We start from the raw sequence: 17,366 nt of genomic DNA, 5'->3' as shown, positions 1-17,366 counted from the left end.
CCAGAGGAGGTGGTGGAAGCAGACACAATAGCAGCATTCAAGAAACACTTGGACTAATACATGAATAGGAAGGGAATAGAGGGATAGACCCTGTAAGTGAAGACAGTTTTAGTATGGAAGGGCAAAATATGTCACTCAGGCTTGGAGGATCAAAGGGCCTGTTCCTGTGCTATATTGCTCTTTGTTCTTTATGGTTGATCAGTTTGTGTTTCAAATTCCACGTTCCTATCTACCCCTGATAACTCTAGATTCCCTTGCCTAACAAGAATCTATTGATCTCTTCCTTAAAAACATTCAATTACTCTACTTGCATCGCCTTCTGAGGCAGACAGTTCCAAAGCTGCACAGCCTTCAGAGAGAAAAAAATTCTCGCCATCGCAGTCTGCAAATTGCACCCCCTAATTTTTAAGCAGTGGCCCCTCGTTCTGGTCTCACCCAGAAGACAAAAAAAGTCCTTTCCATGTTGACATTGTCAAGACTATTCAGGATCCTGTGCATTTCAGTTAAGTCACCTCTTGTAGACTCCAGTAGTAACAAGCTCAGCCGACCTAATCTATTCTCATGAGACAACCCACTCATTGCAAATCTAAATCTGGTTAATCTCCTGTGAAACTTCTCCAACACATTGACCTGCTTCTTTAAATAAGGAGGCCAAAACTGCACAAAGCGTTCAAGATGTGGTCTCACCAATTCTCTGTACAACTGAAACATTACATCCTTTCTTTCAAGTTCAGTTCCTCTCATAATAAAGGATAGGATTCCATTAGCATTCTTGATTACGTACTGCACGTCCATACTAATTGTTTGTGACTCATGCACCAGAGCATTTAACTCCCTCTGCAGGTCATAGTTTTTAAATCATAGTTTGCCTTTTTATTCTTCCTGCCAAAGTGAACATTCACATTTTCCCACATTTCACTCAAACTGCAATACTTTTGCCCATTCATTCAAATATTACTGTTGCTCTGCAAATTCCTTATGTCCACTTCACAACATACTTGCTTGCCTGTCTGTGTAATCTGCAAATTTGGCTACCATGCCTTCACTGCCTTCATCTAAGTCAATGATGTAAAGTGTAAGAAGTTGAGGCCCTAAAAAGACCTCAGCAGACATCCCCTCGTCACATTCTGCCAATCAGACAAGGGCCAATTTGTGCTCAATTTTTTGCTAACCACCCAGTCTCTATCCATGTTAGTATGTTACCCCTCTACACCATGAGCATTTATTTCCACAGTGATCTTTGTTGTCATCTCATGGAATGCCTTCTGGAAATTCATCCCCAGAATGCAGTTGTACAGTAAACCGTGCTGTTGATCTGCAAATCAGACTGCAGCTATCAAGACATCTGCAACAGCATATAGCACCTTTAACAACGTAAGATGTTCTGAGACACTTCACAAAACTTCTATCAAATAAAATTTGACACCAGGCCACATAAGGAGATGAGAGGGCAAATTGTTATACATCTGGCCTAGTGATATTATCGCTGGACTGTTGATCCAGAGACCCAGGTAATGTTCTGGGGACCTGCATTCGAATGCCGCCACGGCAGATGGTAGAATTCGAATTCAACAAATATCTGGAATTAAGAGTCTAATAATGTCCATGAATCCATTGCTGATTGTTGGAAAAACCCATCTGGTTCATTGGGACGGCACGGTGGCTCAGTGGTTAGCACTGCTGCCTCACAGCGCCAGGGACCCGGGTTTGATTCCAACCTTGGGTGACTGTCTGTGTGGAGTTTGCACATTCTCCCCGTGTCTGCGTGGGTTTCCTCTGGGTGCTCCGGTTTCCTCCACAGTCCAAAGATGTGCGGGTTAGGAGTATTGGCCATGCTAAATTGCCCACAGTGCTTGGGGATGTGTAGATTAGGTGGGTTATGAGGGATGGGTCTGGGTGGGATGCTCTGAGGGGCAGTGTGGACTTGTTGGGCCGAAGGGCCTGTTTCCACACTGTAGGGATTATATGATCTTAATTCTATGGTGAAAAGATAACTGTATTTAAATAGAATTCAAGTCCACACTTTGTGAGCCGTATTTCAGTTCGCCACATTCCACCAAACTCACATCCACTGATATAATAACTAGCTTCCCATATTGAAACAACCAATTCAAACCCAATTAACTTTAGATTAAAATATCTATTGCCTGTTCCCTTATTCTTTTGGTCTCATGCATTCCTTCAGACTATGAGATAATAACACAAATGACTTGCTCAAACTGTTATGTTTTAAGCACTACCTTACAGAAGGTGAGAGTGGTGGAGAGGCTTGAGGAGGGAATTCTGAAGCCTTAGGCTTCAGCAGCTGAAGGCATGGAAACCAATGGTGGAGTAATTAAATAAAAATGTGTTGTTGTTGTTGTTGTAGTGGAGTGATTAAAACTGGGGGCACTCAAGAGGCCAGAATTGTAAGTGCATAGAAGTCTTGGAGGATTGTGAGGCTTGGAGGAGTCTTCAAGTCTTATGCTGGGATTTGAAAACAAGGGTGAGAATTTTAAAATTGAGGTGTGATGTATGAACAGGAGTTGGTGCAAGTTAGAAATAAGTAGCACCCAGAGTTTTGGATTTACATTAGTGGAGACAAGTGTCAAATCACGGTGGGAAAATACATGGGCAGCTTGTATTGTGGCAGTCCTTCTCTGAAATCAGGGCCTCTGATGTATCTGATTTCCAGCCGAAGATGACAAGCAGTATCCAACACTGCGGGAGCAATGGCTAATATGAGGTTGAAGGCTCAGCTTCAAGCCCTACATGTGCTGCCAGTGAGTGCCTGAGCACCTTTTGCTGCGGACTTTTGCAAAGGGTAAATATGGATTTCTTACATTTGTCATTTCTTGCTTTGCATTGTTCATATTGCTAACAGGCAGTGATAGCATACAGTGATGCCTTTCTCCGACTTTGATAATTAGTTTGGGGATCAGGTTTGTGACAGTGCAAATGGGACTTCCTGATGAGAGCAATTTTGGTGAACAGCAGGTGATTTACAGCGAGCGCTTTCATGGAAATTTCTGTACTCTTGAGGATTTGACTGAATACATGAAACATAATACAATAATTGTCCTTGTGCTACCCAAAGTGGATGTCTCTTCTCCTCCCCCTCGCATCCCACTCCTAGTTCATGGTGGTTATATAGAGAATAATCTCTGACTGTCAAGCAATCAGAAAATTGGTCTGCAGCACGCAGTGAAAATTCCCTTGTTACAACCCTGCTGTGTAATGTAATACATAAGTCACAGCTTAAAGTGTTGTTGGCAGTGAAATTAATGGTAGAGACCTTATGTCAGAAGCATGCCCTCGATCTGACTATATCATTGTGCTGTAGGTATATCATATCAGGAATTGACATTACTGACGCTGACTGTTTAGGAATTCAGGGATTCTAAAGCTAAGCGTTTGTCTTTTAAGTTTTATAATAGTAAATGCTTTTGAGGTGTGGCTGTTCTATAACAAATCTATCCAGTGAAATTGTTGTAAAAGTCTGGCCTTAAAATTAGTTGTTGCCAAAATTGCCTAACCCAAATTAAATGAATGTAAAATACTGTGGATGCTGGAAATCTGAAACAAAGAGTCATACCAGACTCAAAATGTTAACTCTCTTTCTCTCTGCACAGATGCTGCCAGACCTGCTGAGTTTCTCCAGCATTTTCTGTATTTGTTAATGCAATTTATCATGTTCAACTGAAACTACCCAAATGAATTTGCAGTAAGAATGTGTATACTGTCATGACACAATGGACTAGAAATTTAACAATGTCCCCCATTTGCAGGCATGAAACTGGTTACAAGAGCTTTCAATATGGTGACACCTCAAACCATCAACAGTCTTCCTGTCAATATAGGCATGAAGAGCAAAGCCTGGGGCCCATGGCTGAAACAGTTGTTGAGCCCTTTGCACTAACAACACTTTGATATCTATTGTATAAACATAGTTGTCATGTCTGCCTAATCAGTAAAGTGTTGCCTGTGTCTAGTTGTGATTTATAGAGTCATACAGCATGGAAACAGATCCTTCGGTACAACTCATCCTTGCTGACCAAGCATCCCAAATTAAACTAGTCTCCTTTGCCTGCATTTGGCCCATATCCCTCTAAACCTTTCCTATTCATGTACCTGTCCAAACGTCTTTTAAATGTTGTTGTCATAACTACCTGCATCTTCCTCTGGTAGTTCATTCCACATACAAACCATCCTTTTGTGTGAGGAAGTTGCCCCTCAGGTCCCTTTTAAATCTTTCTCCTGTCATCTTAAAAAAATGTCCTGTAGTTTTGAACTCCCCTACCCTGGGGAAAAGACCTTTGCTGTTCACTTTGTCTATGCCCCTCACGATTTTATTAACCTCTATAAGGTTGGAAGGGCACTGGAAGCAGATTCATGTCAGATATTTCAGAGGGAGTTGAATAAAAGCTTAAAGGGTAAAAATGTACAGGGTGATAGGAAAAGAGCAAGGGGTGAGCTCCATTGGATAGCTGTGCTACAGAACTGCACAGTCACAATGGGCTGAATGATCTTCTGTTTCACTGTATGATTCTATACAGGCCCTTAAAAGGAGAGCTGCAGGCAGTGAGGTTCCATAAAATATACTTAACCGATAATGACGTTGGTAGCAACAGGAGTATTTCTGCAGCTCTCATGAAGCTCATCAGGCTATTGCCTTTACCCACTCAGAAGTCTCCTGGTCACCACCTAGAAAGGCATCATGTGTCAGCACACGCGTGATGGGCCAAAGGCCCTGTTCCTGTGCCATACTGTTTCTCTCTGTCTCTCTGTCTTTCTCTCCCTCTCTCTGGCCTGTCTCCCTTTCTCTCTGATTGTCTCTCATTGTGTTTATCCATGTCTCTGAATTTCAGATCTCTTGCTATACAGAGACAAATTTCTGGTCTCTCTTGTTCTGGTCCTCATTCAGTTATCTTCTCTCTGATGTCAGCCACCTTTAGAGCTGCATACTTTCACGGAATCAGAATTGTTATAGGATAGAAGGAGGCCATTCAACTAACACTAGCTTTCCAATAATGCAATTCAGCTAGCATTATTCCTTCTCCGCTCTGTAACCTTGTACATTCTTCCTTTTCAGATAATCCAATTTCGTCTTCAGTGCTTCAATTGAGCCTTCACCGACCACACTCTCCAACAGTTCATTCCAGATTTTAAGTGCTCATATGACATCAATTTCTGATCATTTCTCCATTTCTGCTTTTGCCAGTTAAATCTGTGCCCATTCATTCTCAATTCTTCCAATAGTGGGAACAGCTTTTCGCGATCTATTGTGACCAAACCCCTTATGACTTTGAACACCTCCATCAAATATCCCTCCACTTACATTTCTCCAAAGAAAGCAATCCATTTCTCCAAACTATCCAGTTCGCTGAATTTCCTTATCTCTCATTCATTGACCAACTGGGTATCTATCATGTGCACATCAATCCATTATATCATGATTTCGTATCCTTCTGTGTTCGGCTGTCTCTTATCTCAAAGTGCCAATGTCTTCTAGCGGGGCCTAGACATTTGACTCCTGTATTTGCATGTACATTAGTACTTTCCACAGACTGTTTCAAGGTCCCAGTATTTGTGCTGCAAGTAGACAGTTTTATAATTTGACATAATTTCCCCACTACCTTGGCATATTTTCCGCACTGTGCACTTTCCATTTTACTATCCTCCAGAGAAGAGTATTTAATCATGTCGAGTGTTGGTTTCCAATTAAGTTAAAAGTGAGCCTTTTATACGAAAGTTAAGCTTTAATATTTAACATTCTGTTGGCACCCTAATAATCTTGAAAGACCTGGGGCCTCCCTTTGCCTGATATGAAAGATTATTCCATGGCACATTTTTCAGAGAAGTGTGTGGAAGTTTACTTTATATCTGTGAACATTTCCCCCTCAGCTAACCCTGCAAACGTGTGTCATCCAACGCTGCTAACTTTTGGCGGGGTGGGGTGATGGTCACACGGTGCATGCACTGTTGCTGCATTTGCCTTCACAACGACAACAATCAGGCTCAAAACACAGACAATTGGCTGTGGAACACATTGGATCCTGAAGTGTAAAACATGAATGCAAGTTTTTTCTCCTTACAACTGATGGTTTGTTTTCCTTTTTCTCCAGACTTCTGATGCTGTTCTGTTTGGGCCCATTAACTGAGAGCAGCAATGGGTGTGAGGGGCCTCCAGCGGTTTGTGGAACACGCCTGTCCACAGTCAAACATGTGGGTGAATTTGAAGGACATGGCAGAACAGCATCGCCGCTTGCATCCTGGGCATTCTCCCATTGTGGTGGTGGATGCTATGGGATGTCTCCAATCCTGGTACACTGCAGAGGCCTGGGTGCATGGTGGGCAGTGGCGTGAATACTTGCGGAGCTTGGAAAACTTTACAGATGCTTTTCGATCCCTTGGCATTGAGTTGGTGTTTATCTTTGATGGGGTAATAGATCAGAAGAAAAGGGACAAGTGGGTTATGCGACGGCTGAGGAACAACCAAGAAATCGCAGAAATATTTCAGCATATAAAAGAAAAGGCCAGTCAGCCAGGAAGAAACATGTTCTTTATTCCCTCTGGGCTGGGCACATTCACTCGCTTTGCCTTGAAGTCTATGGGCTTAAACACCATATGCTCCCTGCAGGAGGCTGATTATGAAATCGCCAATTATGCCAGGTTAAATGGTTGTATGGCAATCCTGGGCCAGGACACGGATTTCCTCATTTTCGACACGGTGCCATATCTTTCAGTTAAAAAGCTGCATTTGAACAAGATGACAACTGTTATGTACTCCCGAGAAAATCTCTGCCACTCCCTCCACCTGCAGCTGATGGACCTGCCGCTTTTAGCCTGCCTTCTCAGCAATGATGTGGTGCCAGAAAAAGCGGTAGAAAGGTTGAAGCAGCAGTGCTTGGCTAGATACACTCCATGTAACTCCAAAGCGACTAAGAGAAAGGAGATGGTCGAGGCAGTTGCACATTATATCTCTGGTGTGACCCGTTCGTATGATGGATTGAGAAAGATAGAGAGAAATCTGCAATGCACTTCAACTGAAAGGCTACTGGAGCTGGGAATGAGAACTTACTTACTGCCCGGACAATACTCACCCTGGCTTCCTCACATTGTGCCATCTCCAGCGAGAAGCCAATGTGAAAACACCATGTACACAGACCAAAGGATTTTACAAGTGAGTACAGTATAGTTGAGGTTGGTTGGCTCGCCGAGCTGGTTTGTTGTTCCACAGAACAACAAACAGCTCAGTGAGCCAACCAACCTCAACACCCACAACCTGAGCTACAGATCTACTCCAAAACCTTGAGTACAGTGTATAATCCACCATTTATATTTCAGTGAAGCTGGTAATGTATGCTTGTTGTAAAGCATTGATGGAAAGTGAACTGGCTGTATCTGAGCTATTAAGGTGACAAAGGCAAGGAAACAGACCATTGCATTAATAAATTCAAACCATTTTTGTGACATGGTGAGGAACAGGGAAACACCTATTTAGCTGAGGAACATAATGAACCACCAGTGTCTTGATTCCAAGGTGTTAATTGGGTCAAATTGGCATAATGAAGTAGTGAAAAGCCATTTGTCCTGAGAGAGCCAGGGTTATAAACAGCTCAAAGTGTGAGTTTCTGGTGCAACAGCAGCGCACCTGACTCCAGATCAGAAGGCTGCATCTTCAAATCATGTCAGGCCCATGCAGCCTTAACAAGGCGGCTCTTGTGGTGCAGTGTAGTGTCCCTACCTCTGCACCAGCAGGTCAAGTTGCAAAGGGTCAAATCCCACCTGCCCCAAAAACGTGATAACATATCTGAGTGGTTTGATTAAAAATATCTATAATCAGCTCAAAGTCAATATTCTAATTATCTTGGCTGAAAAGAATTCAGTAGGTACAACTACTGTTGTTCTGGCTGAGGTTCTGTAGTGCAAGCATTATTTTGGCGCAATGAACTCGCTATTCACCCTCCTGCATTTCTCTGACAACTTCCACAATTTTTAGGATGTCCCGAACTGTTTTGAAGTGTAGTCACTGCTGAGAAGTGGGAAATGTGAGCATCAATTTTCACAGTCAAGCTTCCACAAACAACCTGACATCTATCATAAATGTCCGAACCAATATCAAAATTTCCACCTCTTTTGTCATCCAGGAAGCTCTGGAATAGTCAGCCAAAGAGAGACCTAAGGGTTCAGGTGCACAATTCTTTGAAAGTTGCATCACAGGTAGACAGAGTAGTAAAGAAGGCATTTGGCATGCTTGCCTTCATTGCTCAGTCCATTGAGTATAGGAGTTGCTACATCATGTTGCATTTGTCCCAGACCGTTGGTGAGGCCACTTTTGGACTATTGTGTTTAGTTCTGATCAACCTGATATGGGAAGAATATCATTAAAGAACACGCAGAAACAATTTACACGGATGCTACTGGATCTGGAGGGTTTGAGTTATAAGGAGCGGCTGAAAAGTGTGGGACTTCTTTCACTGAGCCTAGGAGGTTGAGGGGTGACCTTATAGAGGCTTATAAAATCATGAGGGGCATAGATAAGATGAATAGCAAAGGTCTTTTCCTTTGGGTAGGGGAGTTAAAACAAGAGGGCATATTTTAAGGTGAGAGGAGAAAGATTTAAAACTTAGCTGAGGGACAATTTTTTCACACAGAGGGTGGTTCATATATGGAATGAACAGCCAGAGGAAGTGGTAGATGCAGGTACGTTTATAACGTTTAAAAGACATTTGGACAGGTACATGAATAAGAAAGGCTTAGAGGGATATGAGCTAACCGCAGACAAATGGGACTAGATTATTTCAGGAAACTTGTTCGGCATGGACGAGTTGGATTGGAAAGTCTGTTTCCATGCTGTATGACTCTATGATTCTATAACAGTGAAGTAAATAAAAGTTGGATAATCTGTTGGATGACAGATAATTATTTGCCGGGCTCCTGGAGACAAGTCCTAAATTCTCCTTCAGTTAGTGCCATGGGATCTTTAATGTCTACCTGGGTGATAGCCAGTGCCTCACTTTAACGCTGCATCTGAGAAATGACGCTGGAGTGGATACTGTGCAGCATTTCACTGACAGTATTGCAATCATAGTCCCCAGCTCCATGAGCTTGAACACTGAGAGAATCAAGAACAGCAATATAGTGGGAATTCAGGTACAACTTCCAGGTTCCCTTCAAAGTTGCATGCAACCTTCAACTTTGGCGATTTATGGCATTCTTCTATTGTCACTAGGTCAACCATTATCACAGAGTATCATCAACACAAGGATCTGCAGTGGATTGAGAACAAAACCCACCACCTTTCCTCGTGAGAGGTGGGAAATACGTGCAGGCTTTGCCCACCTCATGTTCATGGTTTTTAAAATGATGTTCACAATGTCTAATTGACAAGGGTCATTAATGTGGGAAGTGGTAATGTTACACTGGTGCAGAACAGCTTCCTCCATTGGGTATTGAACATCAGCAAATTGGCAGGCAGTGTGGCGTCATAGATCTATATATAATTCATGGTATCTGTGAGCTGGAAGGGCTTAATTCTGACACTCACAGATCAGTAACTAGTTCCCTCTGCAAAATGCCTCAGCACCAGACTTAAAAGAACAACCTCACTGTGTGCCTTTTCCCATGCCTCTCTGAGTGATATTAATTGACCCCCAACCACTCAGAACTTTTCCAATTCACTCAATAGAAAACCTTCACAGCAAGCAGACAACGAAAAGTGGACAGGCTTCAAACCTCAGAAAAGCTGCCTTATCAATTTCTCTGTTAATTACTTCTGTGCATTGGGCATAAAATTTGGAATGAGCTCTTAGTGGAAGTATATTTCAGTGATATGATATGAAAGGAGTGATTTGTTCAGGTAGACCGAGAGTAATCAATGACCCTCAGAGGGCATTAACTGTATTGATTAGTTGATCAATGTGATTTGTTCAATTGATTTGATTGTTTTAAACTGATAGAGTTGAAAATAAATTACATTTGTATGTATTGGACCTTGTCATCATATTTATTATTGTTAAACAAAGTGCGATAAGTGACACTGAATCTGTGTTGTCTCTTAGCATTATCAGTGCTCAGTTTAAGAGATGCAGCTGACATTTATTTCTCGTGTACACTTTAGGAGACCAGCTTTAGCTCAGTTGCAGAACTCGTGGTGCCAGAATCAGATGTTCATGGACTGACATCTAGAGATTTGAAACATAATCTGGGTCAGTGCAGGACTTGAGAAGAATTTCATTCATCCAACATCACTGGAAACAACCCTGTATTGTGGGATCTTGCTATACTCTGTTTCCTCCATTTCAACAGTGACTACATTTCAAGAGTATTTCATTGGCTGTAAAGTGCTTTGGGATGTCATGATGCTTTGAAAGGCCTTATATAAATGCAAATGATTTCCTTTATCATTCACCTTAACTAAAACAAGAAAAGGGCTAAGATAAACACACATTAAGATAAGTTGATTTATAAAAAGAATTGTTTAAACCAGGCTTGGTGCATGGGGTACATCAGGGCATGATATCTGTGGCCCCGGGCTCCAGGGGGCCAGCTGTGCTTGGGACACAGAGCAAGGCTGGCACCTAGGAGCAGCAGCAAATCCTGTGATTTCTGTCCTTGCCCTTGATTTAAACTATGAAGTCTTTTCCAAACTTATCAGTCTTTCCAGTGGAATATAAATGCATTTTGAATATTTTTTCCCAGAAACACTAGCCACATGAAGTCCTGAACCTCCCTCCCTAACTTCACTGAGGCTGTTCCTACACTACATGGACTGCAGCAGTTCAAAAAGGTGGCTCGCCAGCACCTTCTCAAGACCAGTTTACAGATGAGTAATAAATGGTGGCCCAGCCAGCAACCTCCACATTGTACAAATCAGTGAAAAACTTTACAACTTCACTGAATAAAATGATGCAGCACTTTATTCCTATCTTACTCTGGCATTTGTTTGAAATTGCTTAGAATTCGCGCCACTTATAATTTAATATGTGATGGGTATTCATTACTTGCTAAACTCGTGACTCCTCCACCTGGAGGAACAAGGGGAGCAGATTGCTGATGGCATCGAAGTCATTACCATTCCAACTCAGAATTATATCACCATTGCTTCACTGTCGTCCAGTCAAAATCCTGAAACTTCCTCCCTCACAGCACTGCAGGAACACCTTCACTCCATCAGTTGTGGCAGGTGAAAGATGCAGCCGACAAGGGCATCTAGGAGATTGGCAATAAATGCCAACCTTGCTAATGATGCCTGCATCCAGAGAATGACGTTTCTTTTTACAATGATGCAGCTTTCTTGTTAAATCTGTGTTTTGACCCTTTTTTTTAATTTTAAAAAGTTTGCAAGGGAGCGGCACATCAAAGCAGAAAGCCGCATAGTTTACAAAGTTCTGAAGGTTCGGGAAGTAGATTGCAGCAATTCTCTGGAGGACGAGTTGGATACTGAACTTCCAGGACAGGCCATTGTTTACCAACCTGCTCGACAGTCCATTTATGGCATTATTCTCTCAGCTGAATCAAGTAAGGATTTCTGTTGATACGTAAGAGCATTCTAAAGGCAGATGATGCAGTTTTGTGAAGAACAGCAAGTTTTTGAAAATTACCATACATGTATTTATACCTGCTGATTGTAATAACAGTCTTGGTGAATCTAGTGGAGTTATTAAGCCTGACACATGAAGATGTTGAATTATCATGCACAGATACACATCAGCTTGAATCCTCAAGTTATTAACTATAAGATGAATTCTGGACATGCAGCTCCTAGGGGAATTTAGCCATTAAATGGAGATCGGTTTTATCATTGGAGCACAAAATCCTGCCTCGCTAGTCCCCCTGATGTCACTTGCTCATTTAAACGGACCACTATATAGAAAAACAATGGAAATAGACACTCAGAAGCAAAATAATCACACTGTATTTAGTGTTTTGAAGAAAAGGACTAATCTTCTTGGAGTACTCCACCTTTTAAATTTCTTACCTTGCACAAACTATCCAGGTTTGTATTCATAAGCCAGGTCTTTGTGCACTTCTCTTCTACAAAACTGCATGCAAGTTGTTGCAAAAAATGTTTCTGCCCAGTAGAAGAGGTCTGTGATAAACCAGTGTGGTGTTCTTACCCAAATCTTGTGAGTCCCACGGACACAATGCAACCTTTTCTTCCTCACTCAGGTGGCTAAATTTAGAAATATAGAGGCAAAACAACAACAGATGACCAATTTTAATGTAGCAAGATGGTTGACAAAAGCGTTATCAATGTCATGGCTCACTGGGGTAACGTCTGGAAAACAAGGCCCACTTTTCCTGGTGTCATCACAAATGTGAAAAGATTTAATCAAATTAACCAAAGTCCCTAATTTACCTAACTGATGAGCTCAAGTTAAAAGATTATACTAATCAGATTTCTGTACATAACAGAGAACTAGTATTGTGCAAACAGATTGTTTTTAACATATCTCAGAAAAGAAACATAAATTACTAACATAACGCTCTATAACTTACATTCTACCCTTTCAAAAAATTCCCATACAGATACAAACAGACACATATATCAACAAGACTCCCTTGAAGTGGGGGACTTCAATTATCCAAACATAGTCTGGAATACTGTTAGTGTAAGGGGCAGCAAGGGGTAAGTGTTCCAAAATTGTGTTGGGAAAAGTTTCCCATGGGAATGTGTCTGGTCCAACAAGGAAGGATGCATTTTATGTACCTGGTCATTCGAAATGAGGTGGGCCAATTGTCAGGATGGGCACATTTGGGAAACAAGTGATTAATGTATCATAAGTTTCAGGATGATGTTGGAGATTTACATGCAACAATCCAGAGTAAGAGAAGTCAGTTGTAGAGAGCGGAATTCAGTGGGGCAAGAACAGAACTGAGCAGGATTGATGAGAATAAGAGTTAGTGGGAAAAGTCCTATTTGTACAATGGGTGACCTTCAAAGAGCAGGTGGTTCGGGTACAGGTGAAGTATATTCCCAAAGCGCTTTACAAGAATGGTTCAAGTTATGAGGATAGATTGAAGAAGTTGGGATTGTTCTCCTTGGAGAGAAGAAGGCTGAGATGGAAACTTTCAAAATCATGAGCATACTGGACAGGGTAGATCAGGAGAAGCTGTTTTGGTTTGTAAAAGACAAAAGAATGAGAGGGCATAGATTTAATGTGCAATGCAATTGAAGTAAGGCTGATATGAGAAAAAAATTTTCACACAGCGAATTTTTAGGGTGTGGAGTGCACTGCATTGTGGTGGAGGCAGGTTCAATTAAGACATTCAAGAGGGCATTGGTTGGTTATTTGGATAGAATAGTGTGCAGGGATATGGGAGAAAGGCAGGAGATTGGCACTAGGTGATAGACCAGTACAGGGAGATGGCCTGAATGGCCTCCTTATGCACTGAAACAAGTCTGAGAGTCTTTGAAGACATGACACAAATAATACAAGTGGGAAAGGAACAGAAAATAACAATGAAGCATAGTTCTGGCACCAGTCTGGATTGCAGGCCTCAATGAGATGTTTTCCTTCCATTGCCTTCCAGTTCTTTTAGACTCTTTGAGGAGAATTCAAGGCTATGGACACACCAATTTTCGAACCTTTTTTTCACTAGCTGAGGATTCGTCCTTTCAGTGTCTGTGAGGGTTGTTTTACCCTTTTTCCTTTCAAGAAGGGAATTTATAGAGAGAAAGAGGAGCTAGCTGTTTGGGATTTTCTTTTACTTTTCCACTCACATACAGAAGAGAGAGATGTTTTCTCCTTATCAGCAGGATGTGAACCACAAAGCTGCAGCCATTCTCCCAGGAACCAATCAAGAAGTTGTTACTATGCTGGGTGCTCCTTAATGTGCTCAACTGATCCTGATTTAAAAAAAACAATCAAAGTCTCTGACAAAGGAAAATTACTCCTGGACACACATCCATGGAGCTGAGGTGACTAATATCCATGAAGCATCCACAATTATTTATTTTATTTTATTGTCTAACATCCTCCTGCACTGCTTGAATAGGGCCTCCTTGTAGATACAGCACTCAATGAGTTCTGTTAACTATTTTTTAAAACATCTTCCATAGTTCATTGGTTTAAAGCAGTATCATTTTCCTATTTTTAAGTCCACAGCCCAATAAATAAAAGTGGTCCTTACATCAATAAAAAAACGACACCCAGACACACATGGAATTAATAGGACAGATGAGTAAAAGTTTGGGTAAAAGGGGTAGATTTTCAGGAACATCTTAATGGAGGGCAGAGAGGTAGAGAAGAGACTGAGGATGGAAATTCCACAGAATAAGGCCAAGGTAGCTGAACACATGACTGCTGGTGGTTGAGTGTTTAAAATCTGGCAAGGTGCTAGAATTGAACTCAAATTGACATCTGGCAGGTTTGTAGGGCTGGAGGAAGTTATAGAGACAGGGAATGGCACAACAATGGAGAATTTGAAAGCAACGATGAGAATTTTAGAGTTGAGACTTTACCAAACCAGAAGCTGGTATCAACTAATAAACACTTTGGGATGATGGGCAAATGGGACTTGGTGCAGTTTAGAATATGAACAGCAGAGCTTTGGATGAGCTGAAGTTTATGAAAGGTAGAAGATGGGATGCCAACCAGTAGAGTATTGGATTGGTCAGGTCTAGACGTAACAAAGATACAGAGAGTCCCTCATCAATGGTCCTATTCTAATAAATCAGCTCCTCAGCTTCACCTGATGTGCTTCATGTGTAAGCTAAGGCAAGGTGCATCAGCAGGCTGTTTGACAACCAAACCCAGCATCGATCTTGCTTGACAGTAATGTAACCATTCACAACAGGTTAGCACTTTGGAATGAAAACCCCAACTGTATCTTTCCTCCTTTGCTGGTGGAGCTGGGCTATCAGAAATATTGTTGTTTCAGTGGCCTGTTGCTAACGTGCGATTAAAACCTGAATATTGAAAATGGTTTCTCACTTGACTTGTTTCTCAAATGTGGATCTGCGAGCAGCAGATATTCTCCATTACCTTGTTTATGTGGGGACTGGCTGTTTTCCCATCTTTGTTTCCTCTGTTTCCTCAGTTCTGAGGAAGGGTCACCAGACCCAAAACGTTAACTCTGATTTCTCTTCACAGATGCTGCCAGACCTGCTGAGCTTTTACAGCAATTTCTGTTTTCCTCTCTCGAATGAAGTAGGTGCTGCTGTTATCATTCAACCTGTAGTGGTCCCAGATGCATTGTTGTTCAAGAATATAATTATTAAGGTAGCTCTTTCACAGAGTTGGCCTGGGCATGTGAGGCTGGACGACTTCCTTCCACATTGTAAGATTCTTTGAAGATGTGCTCAGGTCAACTAAAGGTGACATCCTGTGATAACTGATAATCTTGTTTAAATTTCTTTGTATCTAGAAAGCCAACCTGAAACTACCAGATCATATCCTATAGTAAAGGAGTGGTTTGTATATCCAGGCAACACGCTGCAGCAGCCAAACCTTGTGCCAGCACTACCACCTAATCTACCAGGTACCACACTCATTACCCTAATGTGTTTCAACAAATTTGGCGAACAAGCAGAAAGGGCTTGCACTGGTATAGTGCATTTTGTGCCCTCAGGATGGTTCAATTAACCTGTTTTAGCATGGGTTGAGAGATAGTTGGTATATCTAGCTGTGCTGAATCTGACTTAGGAATGTTTGGTGCCAACATTGATTGCAGAATAAGTGTTCCATTTACCAGCACTATATGCCTTAACCTGATGTGTTAATAGTGGGTTAGGTGGGGAAAAGCATGCGATGGGGTTTTAATGCCGTACAGTTGCAAGAAAGAAATTAAATCCTGTGCAAGTGTTTCACAGGTATCCGTAAGTGACTATTAAATCATATTAGCTTAGCATTACTTACAGTATTAAATACAATTGTGTTGTAATTTCATTGTAATTTCTTCCCAGTTTCGGGAATAGAAAACTGCTAGTTGAGGCAAAAAGGAATATTATGACTTTGGAACCTAAAGTAAAAGCAGATAATGCTGGAAATAAGCTGCAGATCTGACAGCTTCAGAAAGAAAAGTGGAGCTTTAAAGAAACAGCTAACCTTCTTGAGCTGAGATCCATGGTCAAATCCCAGGGGTCCCATTGCTGAAAGTTAACCCGTCTTTTTAGTTTACAGATGCTAACAGACCTGTTGTATGTCTCTGGCACTCAGTTTTCATCTGAGTGCTCCTCGTGAGTATGTTCCCTAATTATCAAATAAAAAGAGCTTTCTGAGATGCTGCCCTCAGCACTGACCTCTGTAAGCTCAGAAAATTCTACTCCATTTGGCAGTGGGGGAATTCACAAGCAGACGTCTGCACGTGTGCAGTTTCCTGCAGAGCCTCAAAGGATAGCAGGAGCCCTGGATGATTTTTTTCTTCACTCTGACAGGAGCAGTGAGGCTAATTCTCGTGGCCCTTCCACTAATCGTGCCACGGTCGGTTAACTTGGCAGAGAGAAAAAATTGGCAGAGCCTTCTCGTCTGTTTGCATCAGGGCAGCTCTTGTCTTTGCTTTTGTGTCATTCTTTAATTTAAAGAGGGGAATCATAATTTCTGATGTAGGAGCTTAACTGTTACCTCAAAGCTGTGTAGTTGCACTGCAATAGATCAAAGTATGTTTGAATGTGCCGAAGCAGGTGGTGACCAAATGCAAATGTTTTATTTGCAGGAGGAATTCCAGATTTACAAACTTTGTGGCTGACAGAAGGGTCAGAGGTTAAGAAATTACGTTACTGCACATTTCTCGCATGTTTTGGCTTATACGATTTTGCTGAGGGGTTACTTCCACTTGAGCCTCCCATTGCTGCTGTTTGCTGCCTGCTGACCTATATTACGCTGCAGGTAGGGAGAAGTGATTGTTCTTTTTGATCAAGCCCACTTATTTGTAGTCTTAATGGTATAATGGATAGAATATGAGTTTCTACAAGCAAGTGTAAATCTTGCAACTCAATAGAAAAATAGAAGTGCAGTCTGCAACTCAGATGGGGGAGTGTTAAATTAGGCCGGGAGGGAGCGAGAGATTAGATGAGGTAAGGGGGAGATTAGTGAGGTAGAGAGTGAGACTAGACATGGAGAAATAGAAACACTTCATCAGCACAAGAGGGTGAGAAACAGGAAAATAGCTCATGATTAGGTAGTGGGAAAAACTCTTCCAGGAAATACCTATTGTGGTTAACTAACATGATCGCTCCCCCAGGAACTTTAATGACAAAAGTAGCAGTATTAAGGCTGCACCAGGACCTGTCAGTATTTAAAGCAATAACAAAAGGTTTAAACTGTGCACTGTGAGAACTGAGATAACAAGGTGTAGAGCTGGATGAACACAGCAGGCCAAGCAGCATCAGAGGAGCAGGAAGGCTGATGTTTTGGGCCTAGACCCTTCTTCAGAAAAAG

At 41.8% G+C, this 17,366-nt stretch overlaps 1 protein-coding gene across 6 annotated transcripts in view; it reads left to right on the top strand.

Moving 5' to 3' along the window:
* The window catches only part of fam120b (family with sequence similarity 120B), a 69,945-nt gene that overhangs the window by 20,350 nt on the left and 32,229 nt on the right, over nucleotides 1–17,366 (top strand). For 5 of the 6 annotated variants that reach the window (XM_048600938.1, XM_020535259.2, XM_048600941.1 and 2 more), the window contains exons 2-5: nucleotides 6,105–7,162; nucleotides 11,322–11,502; nucleotides 15,355–15,468; nucleotides 16,642–16,814. In XM_048600938.1, the coding sequence (XP_048456895.1) occupies nucleotides 6,149–7,162; nucleotides 11,322–11,502; nucleotides 15,355–15,468; nucleotides 16,642–16,814 (1,482 nt within the window). In that variant the 5' untranslated portion in view covers nucleotides 6,105–6,148. Of the gene's footprint in view, nucleotides 1–2,679; nucleotides 2,804–6,104; nucleotides 7,163–11,321; nucleotides 11,503–15,354; nucleotides 15,469–16,641; nucleotides 16,815–17,366 lie in introns of those variants that run through there. The other variant, XM_048600937.1, reaches the window with a different exon arrangement.

The sequence above is a fragment of the Rhincodon typus genome, chromosome 9, assembly GCF_021869965.1.
Source record: "Rhincodon typus isolate 14 chromosome 9, sRhiTyp1.1, whole genome shotgun sequence".
Classification (NCBI taxonomy): Eukaryota; Metazoa; Chordata; class Chondrichthyes; order Orectolobiformes; family Rhincodontidae; genus Rhincodon; species Rhincodon typus.
This window is presented reverse-complemented; position numbering and strand designations above follow the sequence as displayed.